At 57.0% G+C, this 14769-nt stretch overlaps 2 protein-coding genes across 3 annotated transcripts in view; both read left to right on the top strand.

Moving 5' to 3' along the window:
* The window catches only part of MAPRE3 (microtubule associated protein RP/EB family member 3), a 44053-nt gene extending 41252 nt beyond the window's left edge, over positions 1 to 2801 (top strand). For both annotated transcript variants that reach the window (XM_054568834.1, XM_054568830.1), the window contains exons 5-7: positions 1177 to 1331; positions 1460 to 1612; positions 1888 to 2801. In XM_054568834.1, coding sequence (XP_054424809.1) covers positions 1177 to 1331; positions 1460 to 1612; positions 1888 to 1956 — 377 coding nt within the window. In that variant the 3' untranslated portion in view covers positions 1957 to 2801. The remainder of the gene's footprint in view (positions 1 to 1176; positions 1332 to 1459; positions 1613 to 1887) is intronic.
* Positions 2802 to 6032: 3231 nt separating this feature from the next.
* Positions 6033 to 14349, top strand: TMEM214 (transmembrane protein 214). The gene is made up of 17 exons (XM_054568816.1): positions 6033 to 6234; positions 7183 to 7382; positions 7927 to 8077; positions 8367 to 8501; positions 8740 to 8822; positions 9266 to 9371; positions 9484 to 9565; positions 9841 to 9942; positions 10306 to 10447; positions 10873 to 10964; positions 11236 to 11284; positions 11464 to 11577; positions 11810 to 11927; positions 12469 to 12565; positions 12755 to 12923; positions 13062 to 13201; positions 13412 to 14349. The coding sequence occupies exons 1-17, from the start codon at positions 6090 to 6092 to the stop codon at positions 13536 to 13538; spliced, it is 2052 nt and encodes a 683-aa protein (XP_054424791.1). The 5' UTR covers positions 6033 to 6089; the 3' UTR covers positions 13539 to 14349.
* Positions 14350 to 14769: the final 420 nt, after the last annotated feature.

Genomic DNA, 14769 nt, shown 5'->3' with positions numbered 1-14769 from the left:
GGGAGGAAACTGTTATCACGGAGTTCAGATGACGCCGCCTGCTGCCCCCTTAGACCAGGGACAGTCACAGGAGGGAGGAGAGGGCTCCAAAGATTGCTACAAGCGGAGAGCCACTGGCACCAGCCTAGGTGGCAGCTGGTGGTGGGGGGCCAAGGGCACTTCCTTCTGTAACGTGAGCTAACATGTTTGCCTCAAGATGACGGGGCAGCACATGGCGTGGCTCCTCTGTCCAGGCCCATCCAGGCCAAGGGCCTGGCGCCAGCACACGCATCCTTCCTGCCCCCTGCCCACCGGACGTCTGGGGACAGGAGTTTGCCACGCTTGGTTGCATCTTCCCCCATTCCAAAGGCCCATAGCTAAGTCCTCAAGAGATGAGTCTCTGAAAATGTGGGTTCCAGAGGAGAAGGGAAAGAAGCGATGGGGCCTCTGGTGGGGAGGAGTGGGAGAGAAGGGAGAGGAGCGGTCCGGGCCGCATCTGAACCCGTCATAGCAGGGGCCTCCTGTTTGCACTGCTGCCCGCCGGGCCGGCCTCCACTCACCTGCTTGCTTTGCATCGGAAGCGGCCCTCCATCTAGGGAGCTGTCCAGCTAGAGAACAAGTGGTCGCAGCATGCTGTTCCCCGGCCAGGCCCGACAGAGGGCACAGAGCCCCCCCTGCTGCAGGGCGCCCAGAGGGGCGGGGGCCGGCTCCTTTTGTTCCTCCAGTCCGGACAGTCTGAGGTTACCCACATGGGTGGCTTTGGGCTGGGGCTTCTGTCAGGGAAGACCCAGCGAGAGCGAGTTTCGAGACCTTGCACCAGCTGCTGTCCCTCAGGCTTCAGCTGTCAACCCGAGAGGGCCCCAGCCCTCCCCGGCCCGCTTCCCGAATTCCCCACCCCAGTTCCCTTCGGCTCTCCCTTGGGCCAGCCCTCCTCCCTCCCCACGCCTCATGCCTCATCTACTTCCCTGGAGCCCCTGCTCTCCCCAGGCTTGCTGAAGGGCTGCCCAGCTGCTGTGGTGTTGAGTGTGGCCGTGGCTTGAAGCCTAGATGTAGATGCCCCCGAAGTGGGAGAGGAGGGGAGGGCAAGGGTGCCAGCCTTTTGCAGAGGCCTGCCCCCGCACTCGTCACACCAGGCTGGTCCCTGGCCCCTGAGCTACGGGCTCACATGGCCCCATCCGAATTTTCTCCTCTGGGCAGTTCCACAGAGGACGTCCCCTACAGGCCCCAAAAACATGCAGACCTCCGGCCGACTGAGCAACGTGGCCCCACCCTGCATCCTCCGGAAGAATCCCCCATCGGCCCGAAATGGCGGCCATGAGACTGATGCCCAGATTCTTGAACTCAACCAGCAGGTGAGTGGGGGGGGGGGCATGGGAGCCGAGACGCCCCTGCCTCAGCAGCCAGGCCCTTGGGGTGTCAGGGCGGGGAGGGGAGTCTGTGGCTGGGATCTCTGTCTTGAACACCACCTTGCCCCAAGCAGCTATTGGACTTAAAGCTGACAGTGGATGGGCTGGAGAAGGAGCGTGACTTCTACTTCAGCAAACTTCGAGACATTGAGCTCATCTGCCAAGAGCACGAAAGCGAGAACAGCCCCGTTATCTCGGGTATCATCAGCATTCTCTATGCCACTGAGGTGAGCTCTGCCTTTGCCCGCTCCTGTCCCAGGCCCACTGGGCCCGCCTCGGTTCACCGGGTTCTAAGACTAGAAGGGACAGGACCAGAAGGAGCCTTCGAGAGCATGGCCTGATACGGAGAGCAAGCTGAGGCCACAAGCCCCGGGCCACAGAGAGCATACACAGGGTGGGGAGGACTAGGACCCGGGCCCTGGCTCCCAGCTTCCCTCTGCAAGGCCGCACCCTCAGCCCGCCTGCCTGCCTCACCGTGCCCCTCTCCCTTTCCGCCTTCCAGGAAGGATTTGCACCCCCCGAGGACGATGAGATTGAGGAACACCAACAAGATGACCAGGACGAGTACTGAGGGCGGCTCTAGCCCTGGCTGACTGCACGCCTCCCCTCCCCTCTCCCACCCCCACATTATAATCCTTCCCTTACAGCCGGTCGGCCGGGTGCTTTGTGTCAGTGCCGCAGCATTGGGGAGTCAGGCGCAGGGGAGGGGGGGTTGTGGGGAGGGGGCAGGAGGGCAGGCAGCGGCTGGCCTCCTGAGGCACTGGCCCCGTGGGCGGGACACCTGCCCTCTTCCCCGCCCCTATTTATTTCCGTTGTCTCTAAGCTGTGTTGGCCAACACTTCCCAGGGTGCTCCTGCCACCCGCCCCAGCCAGCCGCCTGCTCCCCGACAGCCAGCAGCTGTGTATTTGACAAAGTCATTGGTATATTTTTACTTACTGGATTTTCCTTGCACTTTACCTGTTCTTTTCCCAGGGCTCACAGCACGGGCTCCGGGGCAGTGTGCTTGGCTTGGCTCCCCTTCCCTGTTGCCGGGCCGTGGCAGGACTCACCGATTCTTATTTATTTTGTCTTTTGACTCCCCAGTAGCTGAAGGGGAAGGCTGATGTCAGGAGAGGGATAAGGGGACTGAGAAGGGGGTGCCTAGGCCCCGGTGGTCAGGGAATGGGAGGGGAGCATGCGAGGGACGAAAATGACCTCCTGGCACCAGATTCACCCACCCTGGGCCCCCTTCCCCAGCCCCGAAGGCCAGCACTGCCCTGAGGCCCCCAGCCACTCCCTCTGCAACTCGGTTCATACCACACAGACTCCCCTCAGACCCTTCTGTGCGTCTGCCTCCCATCCACCTGCCTCCCCCCCACCCCCGCCCACTCGGGCCACCCAGCCTGCGTCTATGTTCACTTTTATTTAAATAAACTTGTGTGGTAAAAGTCAGTGTCATGTCTCCCTCAACTGAGCCACAGCCTGGGTCTCAATGCTCTGCTCCTCCTGAGCACACACTCCCCTTTCCAAAGTCATGGCCACGCAGCACAGTGCCGCGGCCGCCTCCTCTCACCTGGTCCCCACCTCCCAACACTGGTGCCAGGGTTCTAGGGGAAGGCGTGGATGCCCCAGCCCCCGTCCCTGACGAGGAGCAAGGTTTGGGGCCATGACTGTGATGGCAGGCAGCCCAGCAAAGCAACTCGGGGTGGGTAACAGGGTGGCCTGACCAAGAGGCCCTTTCGTTACAGTCTCCTTTGGGTCAGTTAGACTGCAGGTGTCCCCCACCCCTTGTCAAAGCTTGCACGCCTCTCAACAGTGGTCCAGCTGGGGAAAAGGGCTCATCTGACAGACAAAAGCTGAGTGGGTTACAAAGAGTAAGCGGCTCTGAGCCCTGCGGCCCAGGAGGACAGCAGAGCCCGTGTGGTTCCTTCTGTAGGACAAGGTCTCTTGGGAGCCAGGATGGGGCAGCCGTTCACCGAGCCCACACAGCCCTGCGTTCCTGGCGTGTACCCGGCAGAGACTGTGGGGACCGAGGTCCTGGAAGCCCAGCAAGAGCTGAGGGCGCAGAAGTGAGTGTGGGCTCCAGGCCCGTTCTCACAGAGCACTGGCAGGTGCCCTCATTTACAATGGAGGGAACCAAGGCTCACATGTGACATGACTCACTCAAGGTGGTAAAAACCTGGACTAGAATCCACACTTCCTGACTCATGGTTTACTCATCCCCAAAGACCGTAGAGGTATCACCTCCAGATTGTTCCTCCAGGTTCAGGCTAGTCCTGGTAGCTGTTTCTTCACCATCCTGAGTATGACTGAGATATAGTTGGGGCTGTCTCTTCGGCCGCCCTACTCCATGACGCTTCTTCCCGACACCACCATTTCCCTAACGGCTCCAGATAGGAGCCTAAAATAAGCAATTGTTCATTCCTCATCCATTTCTCCTCCTTTTGACTCCCACCCCCATATACAGATACTCCTGGTCATATTTTATCTCTCTTCCTCCAATAATTCCTTGCCCGCTTTTATTGATCTTACTGATTTTTTAATCCCCATGTGTAATTTTAAAAGGCTTTCCCTCCATTATCCCAGGTGGATACTACAAACAGATAAGGTAGTTGTTCAGCATCGCCCAATATCCATCTTCGGGGACCATATTCATCAGCTTTCCAGGTGGGTCCTCTCAGGGTCCTGGCCTCCGCCACGTTGCCAGGGCACGTTTTCAGTGTATGTCGGCCATCTCCTGCTATTGGCTTCTAGTGGGCAGAGGCCAGGGGTGCTGCTCAACATCTTGCAATGCATGAGACAGCCCGGAGCAAAAAGTTATTTGGCTAAAACGTCAATAGTACCAAGAAACTTGGCTAACTGCTTTTGACACATTCGATTAGTCACAGCACTTTCTTCACACATTGCACAAATCTTTTTTAGTTTTTTTTTTTTTTTGCATTTCAATCGCATTTTTACCTTTCTTGAAATAATAAAGCACAATGTGCCAAAAATATTGCCTATTTTCTTCCATCTTCAATATTAAAATGGCTGCACAAAAATTCACCGGTTTTGATGTTTTTTTAAATGCATGCTGATATGACAGTTATCACAATCAACAAAACTGTTTCGAATGAAGTTAAAGAAAACTAAGAGCTACTAGAGCCATGGTACAAAAAAAACTAAATGAACTTTTTGGCAAAGCCAATACAACTGAGGCCTAGATATTATTCCTAGGGAGGAAAGGCTAGGAGAACAGAGGTTACCCTGGGGGGAAGGTCCTTGTTTTCCCAGTTCTACCCCCTGCCAGGCAACTGGGCCTTCCTCCCTGGTGACCCTCTGTACCACTATGTAAATTGCTCCGCTAGTTTTTGGAGGCGGGAGTTGTTTTTGTTTTTAGCTATCTGTCTGTTTCCCTATTCCACTTGCCAAGGAATTTTCCTAGCTTCTTACTAACCTGCCTTACCACGGTTGAGGATGAAGTCCAAATTTGGCAGGCAAGGCCCTGGCCTGTGGGCTCAGGCCCTTTCCAATCTCATCACCTCCAAAATCCCACTTAGCTCTCCCACACTAAAACCACTTCCAGTTTCCCAGCCTTGCCAGGCACTGTCCTACTTCTAGGCCTTTGCATAAATCAATAAATCCACACACCTGGCCTGCTCTCTCCATCTGTCCGGGTCCCCAACCCATGAAAATTCTCCCATTCCTCAGGACCCACTTCAAATGCCATCTCCTTCAGGAAGCCTTCTCTCATCTCCTTCCTAAGGAATCTGTCACTCCCTAAGATGTCCATCCTGTAGGAATTTGGACCCTGTTCGATCTCACTGTAAGACCCGACCTGCCTTGCACCTCATTTTGGCAGGTACAAATCTCATCCTTAAACGCAGGAATGTACACAAAATAGCACATTTCCTTAACTGTGATAAGTCACTTTAATTTTACAGTCCCTCTTCCTCCCCAGCTGGGATGCTCTAGGCTTTGTGGTCTTAACACGGGACTACCAGCATGGTCAGAGGCCCTCCCCAGGTAGTGAATGTCTGAGCAGCAGCCTGTTTGAGTGGTTCCTCAGGTCTGCAGCTTTTGATCACTTCCTTGCCACACCTGGGACTTGGGACTGACTGCAGTCAGAGCCAGAGCTGTTTCTCTCACTTTTCCTGGACGGGGAAACCCAACGCTGGCCGGCCCGGACTTTCCCTTGCCCCCTGATAGAAGGACTCTCCACTCCCCACACTTCCAAAACCGCCTCTTCCTCAAGCTCCATCCTCTTCCTTGTTCCTTCACCACTGATTTTTATAGCCCATTAAAGTCAAAGTTTAATCACTAGCAATAGAAGACAAACAATTTCCTAGAAAGAAGGAAGCATTTAATCTACAATTTCCTGGAGGTGAAAAGAACTATGTCCATTCCATCCTTCTAGCACTAGGAGGAAAGCAAACCGCAACAGTTAAATTTCCAAGTCACCCGGTGCTACGGACCCCACACAGTAGCTGCTGCAGAACAGTCTGCTGAATGTAACAGCCTCCCGACTCAACATCTTTGCCTGGATGTTTTCTGCTGCGAAGGAGCCCACCCGACCCCTCGCTAGGAATAACCTGGCAAACACGAAAAAACTACAAGTCCCAGGCTGCCTTGCGGGTGCCGGCACGCACCGCGAGGCCCTGCGAGGAGACGTGGCGAAGCGCGGCGAGTCCACACCGACCGGAAAGCCCAGGGAGGTGGCCCCCAGTTGCGGGAGGGTCTGAGCCATGGCTACCAGGACGGCGGGTGGGGGGCGCTGGGAGGTGGTGAAGAAGGGGCGACGGCCTGGGGCCGGCGGCAGTGGGCGAGGCGGCGGAGTGGATCGCCGGGCGCTCGGGGAGGCGAACGGAGTGTGGAAGTACGACCTGACCCGTGAGTACCCACCCGGCCCGCCGCCCGCGCCGCCGCCCGGACCCGGGCCTGCCCCTGCTGCGGGGCACCGAGCCGCTGAACACCCCGGCTCCTCCCGGCGCGAGCTCTTCTGCCGATCGGTGCCTCCGGGTTCAGCGAGCGCACCCCTTGCCTTGGTTCACGTGAGCCTCACACATGGTAGCGCGAGGGAGGTTGCTGTCCTGGCTTCGCAGATGAGTAAACTGAGGCCCACTGAAGTTAGATGCCTTGCCCAGGATCACCTGTCAGAAGGCACTACGATGCCGGTCTTCGGACACCCAGCTGACAGCACACACCCTACCAGCCGTTACCAGCCCTCGCCTGGCCTCTCCGGGCAGGTGGCTGAGAGCTGGGAAGAGGCGTTCTGGTTCATTGTACAGGGTGGCCCCTCAAGTAGCCGGCACGAAGGGTGAGGGGAGGATGGACTGGAGGCCCAGCTTGGGAGAAATGACCCACTGCACACGCTAGGCACCCACCATGCCTTATTCTAAGTGGTGCCTGTTTCCCCAAAGTCTCCTGGAGGAGTGGAGAAAGCTTGCCACTTGTTGATTACGGAGTTGTCACATCTGAACCAAGAGGACCTGGGATAGAACCAAGATGGGAAAATCCTGACCTCCCAGACTAGTTGCCACCCAGCAGGGAAGCCAGCCCTCTGTCTCCAACCCCTCCGCTAGTTCCCACACACTCTGATGTCCCAATAAAGGCCTCATCTTTGTGAAAGCCCATGAAATCAAGAGCTGTGATCACTGCAAGAAGCAACCAGCAAGGCTCCCTGGCCTGCTCCCTAAGCAGGACAGCAAGGAGGGGCTTTGAGGCCGCTCCTCCCTGGAGATGGATTAGGTGGCAGTGTGGGGAAAGGGACCACTATACCTGTGAGGTCCTCATGACCCAAGGATGCTTCCCCTACCCCCTTTCTCTGCCTATTATCAGCTCCCATCCAGACGACAAGCACCCTCTACGAGCGGGGCTTTGAGAAAATCTTGAAGAAGCAGAATAAGGAGCAGGTTCCACCCCCTGCTGTGGAGCCTAAGAAAGCGGGGAACAAAAAGCAGACTAAGAAGGTGCAGACCCTCCCCACCCAGAACCAGAAGCAGGGCCGCTTCCGCAGCCTGGAGGAGGCACTGAAAGCTGTGAGTATGCCTAGACTTCAGGTGGGAAAGAGGGGGGCGTGAGGTGTGGAGAGGACAAAAGGAGCAGGAGGGGGATGGGCAGCTGAGGGACCGGTGGGACCTGGGATACCAGTGGTTGAGAGGAGGCGTTCAGGGGAGGGTGGAAACCCCGAGGGTTAGAATATTTGCTCTCAGGATAAAAAGGGAAATCCGAAGTTTATGGGGAAACATGGATTAGTGAGAAGAGAGACTGGAACCCAGAGCTACCAGGAAGAGGTCAGAGAAACTATTTGTGGCTCCTCACCCCATGGAAGCAGTGGCTTTTCATTTTATATCTTGAGCTTTGGTTTCCCCCCTGAATGTGTGAAGGCATAAGCGCGCTGGGCCCTGAGAGTTGCCATTCCAGCTGCCCTAAACCTTCTAAAGGTCTCGGTGGGGCAGAATTGCGGCATTCCACATGCTTATGTCTAAAAGCAGCAGCCTTTGTTCTTCCTTTTCCTACCTCTACCCCATTACACTCACAACTCACCTACAACTGACGATGGGGGGCCTGTGTCCCTGGCAGCTGGACGTGGCAGCTCTACAGAAGGAACTGGACAAGAGCCAGAACGTGTTCTCGGGGAACCCATCCATATGGTTGAAGGACCTGGCCAGCTATCTCAACTACAAGCTCCAAGCACCTCCAAGTGAACCCACACTAAGCCAGCATACTCACGGTTAGTTCTCTCAACTCCCTCAAGCTCAGACAAGTTCAAGAAAACTCTGAAATGGCTATGTGCAAGCACATTACTTAGTAACAGACCCCAGCCCCCCGCCCCACCGCCCTGATTTATGTGGGTGCAGCTGTTCCCAAATCATCATGGCTGAGAATGTTTCTGGGCCTTACTGGGATAGGGAGGATGCCAGGGACCTCTGCCTCCACTTGCCGTTTTCGGGGAGCACACAGTGTGCTCAGATGGCAGGAGCTTCTGGCCCCAGCACTCACAAGGAGGCCTGTGGCCCCAGATTATCCCTACAGCCTGGTGAGCCGGGAGCTGCGCGGGATCATCCGAGGACTGCTCACAAAGGCAGCGGGGTCTCTGGAGTTCTTTTTTGACCACTGTCTGTTCACCATGCTGCAAGAGCTGGATAAGACTCCAGGTAAGGGGCTCACGAGGAATAGCCCAGCCCCATCTTGGAGGCCTCTTCCGTTTTTTCCTGCCTCAAGAGCGGCTGGGTGGTTTCCAGGAGAGAAACATGCCAACCCTGACACTTTTGGAAAGGGAGGAGGAAGTTAGGACTTGCTGGCCTGGGTTCTGGGCTCACAGCTGCCAATAGGAAGCTTTCAGGTTTGGGAGCCCATTCCTGTGTGTGGGTCTGAGAACATGCTTCTCTGCAGGGGAGTCGCTGCATGGTTACCGTATCTGTATCCAGGCCGTTCTGCAGGACAAGCCCAAGATTGCCACCATGAACCTGGGCAAGGTGAGCTCAGGGTGGAGGTGGGGACACCAGGCGGCTAGGACTCGGGGGGCTTGGCAGAATCTACACTGCTGGGCCCCATCAAGGGCTAGCAGAAGACCCCGTAAGACCAGTCATAATAGCTGACGCAGTTAGCACTTACGGTGTGTTTTGTACATGTATGAGGTACTGCTGTTATTCTCATTTTATAGAAGAGGAGACTGAGCCACAGAGGGGTTCAGTTACTTTTGTAGAGTCAGTCAATTAGTAAGTGGCAAGTGCTGGTGAGGGCCACAGTCTGGTGCCAGAGCCTGTGCTGTGAATGACTGCACCACACCACCGTAGCGCTCCGCTGTCCCTCGGCCCGTCCCTCCTCTCCCAGTCGACAGCTCTCTTCCTGCCTGGCTTTGGGGGTGCTCCTGATGCTTCGCTCTATCCCCGCCTGCCTCTCCCACTGGTCTTCTCAGTTCCTGGAACTGCTGAGATCCCATCAGAATCGACCGACGAAGTGTCTGACCATCATGTGGGCCCTGGGTCAAGCAGGTTTTGCCAACCTCACCGAGGGACTGAAAGGTAACAGGGTAATGGGGAAGGGAGAGGGGTGGTCTTGGAGCCAGGAAGCGCCTCTCTCATGCCTTCCGTGGGTCTGAGCCTGAGGCCTCCTCCCTGACCTTTGTCTCCACAGTGTGGCTGGGAATCATGCTGCCTGTGCTAGGCGTCAAGACCCTGTCCCCCTTCGCTATCGCTTACCTGGATCGGCTGCTCCTGTGAGTAGTGGGGGGACAGCAAGGGAAGGGCCCAGGTGTCTACAAGTGTCTGTCTCAGTAAAATGGGATGCCAGGGTCCTGGTCTTCATAGATGTGAGGAGAGTCAGGATCAGCTCCTCCCAGCTCAGAATGTGAGGGTGAGGAAGGAAAGGGAGGGAGCCACTACGGGGTGAGACACGGGGTAGAGTTTATGTCGTTTTCCTAGATGCCGGCCTTAGCTGAGATCATGGCCTAGGGGGTGGTCCCAACAAGGCTGTTTCTTTCTTCCCGCACAGGATGCACCCCAACCTCACGAAGGGCTTTGGCATGATTGGCCCCAAGGACTTCTTCCCACTTCTGGACTTTGCCTATATGCCCAACAACTCCCTGTCACCCAGGTAGGGACACTCCTGCTATTTAGGATCCCAGCGCGGGGTTAGAAGCAGGTGATGTCTTCCTGTCCCTTCTTCAGCCACCCTAAGTCTCAGATTCTCAACCTGCAGGTTCCAGGAATCAGTAAACCCCCTGAAATTATATGGACCCTTGAGTGTGATCGGCATGTGGGCATTTTCCGGGGGGAGGATCCATGAGTTTCAACAGGTTTTCCAGGGAGTCTCTGAGTCTAAAAAAATTCAGAGCCCTTACAAGGCCCTTAGACTCCCGTCCTGGGGTGGGATATGGACTCTGAGGCAGGGAGAGGGGACACAGTGCACAACCCCATTTGGAACCTGTTCCTGGCTCTCCTCCCCGCCCCCACCCAGCCTGCAGGAGCAGCTGTGTCAGCTCTACCCCCGACTGAAGGTGCTGGCCTTTGGGGCAAAGCTGGAATCCACCCTGCATACCTACTTCCCCTCCTTCCTGTCCAGAGCCACCCCTAACTGCCCTCCTGCGATGAAGAAAGAGGTAAGGGAATGGTGGGAGGCTCCTTTTTCCCTCCCAGGGGCCAGCTGCCGGCCAAGGCCCTGCCTCCAGGGACCCCGCTTCCTAAACACTGCTCAGCTCACCGCGGAGAGCCTCCTACTCCGCCGGCTCATGTTCTACCCTCAGGAGAACAAAGCCAAAAGGACAGCACTTGCAGGTCTCTCTTGTCTTCCCACTGGCAGACGAGCGATCTTAGAGCTCAGGGTCTAGCTCAGGACCCCAGCCTCCCCCTTTACAGCCTCTGAGATTTCTGGGGTCAGGGCATGATTTCTCCACCTTTTTACCGGTTCAGGCGGCTGCGTTGCCTGCATGGTCTCGCTTAGGAGAAGGGGGTTACGCCCAGGACGCTCCCCCGCACCAGCACTGGGCCCCAGCAGGCTCCCCCCTCCCTCCTATCTCCTGTGCAGCTCCTGAGCAGCCTGACCGAATGCCTGACGGTGGACCCCCTCAGTGCCAGCGTCTGGAGGCAGCTGTACCCTAAGCACCTGTCACAATCCAGGCAGGTGGGGGGGTTACCTTAGAGAAGCCTTAGTTCATGGCTCCTAGCCTGCCCCTGTCCTAGAAGCAGAAGGGGAACCTTTGTGACTGTTGTTCTGGCGCATGCCTTTCAAGTTGAGGAGGAGCATTGCTGGAGGCCTCTGGGAAGCCGTTCATCTGGGCAGGGGGCGGGAAGAAGGGCAGTCTTGCCGCCCCAAGCAGCCAGGGGCCTAATGGAGGGTGGGAAGGGCCAAGCAGGCCCCCTGATCGGAAGGGGTTGTGCTTCCCCACAGCTTGCTGCTGGAGCATTTGCTCAAGTCCTGGGAGCGGATTCCCAAGAAGGTGAGGAGCTGGAAGGACATGGCAGGCTGAGCTCGTCTGGGTTCTGGGTTCGTACCCCAGCCGCTGTCCCTCTCCCTCAGAAGGTGCTCTGTTAGTACATTTGACCTGGAAGGTAAAGCTTGGGATTCCCTCACGGGCCAAATCTTAAGCTCTCAACCGAGACGTTTCTTATCCTATAGGCACAGAAGTCTTTGCAAGAAACCATTCAGTCCTTCAAGCTTACCAACCAGGAGCTGCTAAGGAAAGGCAGCAGCAATAATCAGGATGTCGTCACCTGTGACACAGTTTGCAAGGTGTCGGCACCCAGCCCTCCCCAGCCCACGCACTGTTGCTCGTCTCTGTCTTGGCACACCCTGGGTTGGGCCTGTATCACGTTCCTGCCCCACCTGTCTCTGGAGCCCCCACTACCTCTGGGACAACGTGAGGGCTTGACCCTCTCCCCGGAAGTCCTTGCTTGAGGCCTGCCGTAGGAAGCAAGACCAGCCGCTCTCCTTCTGACCACTGCCCCTGCCCCCTTCCTCCCAGGCTCTGTTGCAGCAGGCTCGGGGCTTCCGGCTGCCCTGGACACGGCTGCTCCTGTTGGTGCTCATCTTTGCCACAGGCTTTCTGTGCCACGACTTCCGGTCCCACAGCTCCTTCCAAGGTAAGCAGGCAAGGGAGGTAGCATGAAGGCGGGGCAGGGAGCTAGGTGTAGCACCTCTGTCCCCGACGCACACAGCTTTACCCTGATGCTACAAAACATACACTTTTCAGACAGATTTTTGTGTCCACAGCTGTGACGTTACCACTTCAGAGTGGACTAGTGCAGTGTAGAAATGCTTGCATGTCCATGGTCTCATTTAAGTAGGTGTTATCTCCTTTTTAACTCTTGGGGAAAGTGAGGCTCAGAAAGGTTTATCAGTTAGTTTTAACATCACAGCAGGTAAGTAGAAGGGCAGGCGCCAAACCCAAGGCTTTCTGATGCCTAAGTCCAGGGCTCCGCCCGGCTGCACCGACCCTGCCCACCCGGCCCAGCAGGAAATGGGCCTAGCGCCCCCTCCCTCCGAGCATGCTCTGCAACCCTAGGAACATGCTGGGGTCCTTGCCACCCCTCACTGGGCCTGCCTTGGAGCCTGTACTGTCAGTCTGCCCAGTCCCTGGCCATGCCCCCACTTCCCAGCTCACCAGAGGCCCCCTTTACTCAGCCTCCCTCTCTGGCCGGTTGCTTCAGTCATCTGGTCTCTTGCCTGCTGGCCAACAAGCATGTGCCAAGATCTACTCCTACAGCCTGCAAGGCTACAGGTGAGCACCTTGGGGGGGGGGCACTGGGAGAGGGGAGGACGCAGAGGGGAGGGACGAGGATTGGGCGTTCAGTGTGTGAGGGCATTGCAGTCCGTGCTTCTCCTCTCCGAGGCCTCCCTCCCCCCAGCTGGGTCTGGGGAGCCAAGCTGCCTGAGGAAGCTCAGCCGTTCTCTCCCCTGTCTTCTGCAGCTGGCTAGAGGAGACGTTGCCGGCCTGGGGCTCTCGCCTGCTGACCACGGTGAGGCCCAGCTTGCAACTGGCCTGGACCCACATCAACACCACAGTCAGCTCCCTTTCTGCCCACTGTGCCTCCCACCTTGCCTGCTTCAGCGACAGCCTCTCCAGCCTCTCCCAGAGCGTAAGCCAGAGACCGGGGGATCAGAGAAGGGTTGGCCTCCCCGGCTGCTGCGTTCTTGGGAACCCACGTGTTCTGGGTCCTCAGGGCCCCGCGCGTTCCCCGGCACTCTAACCCCCGCATTCATTCTCCACACTGCAGCTCCCTGACGCCCTGATGCAGCTGCTCCGTTCCCTGAGGGAGCTGCTCCTGCTTCTTCACCACAGTGTTCTGCTGCCGCTGTGGCACACGCTGCTGGAGGCCGTGGCCCGGGCCCAGCAGCACTGCCGCGAGGTGTGCAGGTGAGACTCGCACCCAGGGCTCCAGGAGGAGCCCGGCAGCCCCGTGCTCTTTTTCCAGGCTTGTCTCTTTGACCTCTCACTCTGCCCCGCCCTGGCTCATCCCTTGGCCATGCCGGGATACGGCTGTAGGTCTGAGTGTCAGCTTTGTGACCCGGCCCAGCCGCACACCGCTACTTCCCAACCCCCGCGTATGTTCTGCTTCCCTCCCAGAGGTGAGGTGACCTGGGACTGCATGAAGACACAACTCAGCGAGGCTGCCCGCTGGACCTGGCTCTGCCTGCAGGACGTCACAGTGGCTTTCTTGGACTGGGCACTTGCCATGATATCCCAGCAATAGGCCCTGCCTTCTTGGCCCCTGGGCTCTCTCTGGGACAGGCCATCTGAGACTGCTGGGGGCCAGGGAGGCACTGCTGCGTGGGGTCTTTTTCACTTGGCGCCTGAGTTCTGTCTTCTAGGCAAGTGGCCAACTGCCTCTGCCCCAGGCCTTCCCTCTGTAGCGGTGACTGGGCCGTGGGTATCTCAGCCTCCTGCCCGTGATCCCACCAAACACTTCTCTGGCCCTTTTGCACGTGGCTCCAGCCTTGGCCCTTGGGCTGGCAGGAGCCTCCTCTCTCGTCTCCTGCCTTGCCTCTCATTGTGGAGCCCCAAACAGCTCATCCCCAAAGGTGGGACTCCAGCAAGTGGCTTCTGCGTTCTCCTGATGAATGATTCCTGCTCCCGTGCTTCACTGCAGCAGGAAGAGGAAAGGGGCTTCTGGAAGAAGACAGCACCACTGTGGGGGACAGCAGCTCCACCTCTGCCCACAGCCTGGACGCTGAGGGCTGGGTGGAAAACCTCGCACTTCAAAACGCCCAGCTGAGGCCCTTCGAGGCCCCTCCCTGCCTCCTCCATCGTGACCCTACTTCATCCCATTCCCCCTTGGCCCCCAGATTCCTCCTCTCTCTGCTGCCCACCCCCACTTCTGCCTGGAGGGCGGAGCCTGCTTACTTGTGTGCCTCAGGCGCTGGGCACCTTCCAGCAGGTTGTTGAGAGCGGATTCAGCATCTGGCCCCTGGATGTGCCTACTAGGTGGAATAAAGGACACAGATTTGATTTCTAACTGTCCTCTCTGCATTGTCACACAGGAAGCCCCATAGTTGTGGGCAGGACAAAATACAGGCACCTGCCTATTTCCCATTGGCCCTCTGCCCTCCTAGGCGTTGCAGCCACTGGCAGTAATTGAGCTGCTGGTAGGGAAAGCTCGCGTCCATCATTCTGAACTTCGGCCTAGTGAGGGTTCTAGGCACACTCCCCTTGCTCCCCTAGTTTTATTGTCTCGCCACTGATTCTTGTCCTAATTGTGATTTGCCTTGGCAGCTGAAGTACTTTATGCTGGGAAAAGCAGGGAAGAGCCTCCTAGGGGAATTCTTGGCCAGCAATTAGGGTGTCTTCTCCCTTGCCAGGACCTTAATTTATTAATTGGTTTGTTCTATAAGGCAGTGAGTGAAAGATTTAGAACTTAAGAGATCAGGATCAAGGGTTTATCACCAAATTTCCTTTTAATTTCTGACTTGAGGCTCTATGTCATA

Source organism: Pteronotus mesoamericanus, unplaced genomic scaffold (genome assembly GCF_021234165.1).
Source record: "Pteronotus mesoamericanus isolate MK-2021 breed Mesoamerican mustached bat unplaced genomic scaffold, CSHL_Meso_final contig_101, whole genome shotgun sequence".
NCBI lineage: Eukaryota > Metazoa > Chordata > Mammalia > Chiroptera > Mormoopidae > Pteronotus > Pteronotus mesoamericanus.
The sequence above is the reverse complement of the archived record's forward strand: the minus strand, read 5'-3'. Positions and strand labels throughout refer to the sequence as shown.

What these genes read in the sequence shown, in the direction of transcription:
- TMEM214 (XM_054568816.1), top strand. Translation starts at nt 6,090, where the DNA reads ATGGCTACCAGGACGGCGGGTGGGGGGCGCTGGGAGGTGGTGAAGAAG. An exon ending in GTGGAAGTACGACCTGACCC is followed by an intron (nt 6,235 to 7,182) that starts GTGAGTACCCAC and finishes GCCTATTATCAG; the next exon opens with CTCCCATCCAGACGACAAGC. An exon ending in CCTCACCGAGGGACTGAAAG is followed by an intron (nt 9,372 to 9,483) that starts GTAACAGGGTAA and finishes TTGTCTCCACAG; the next exon opens with TGTGGCTGGGAATCATGCTG.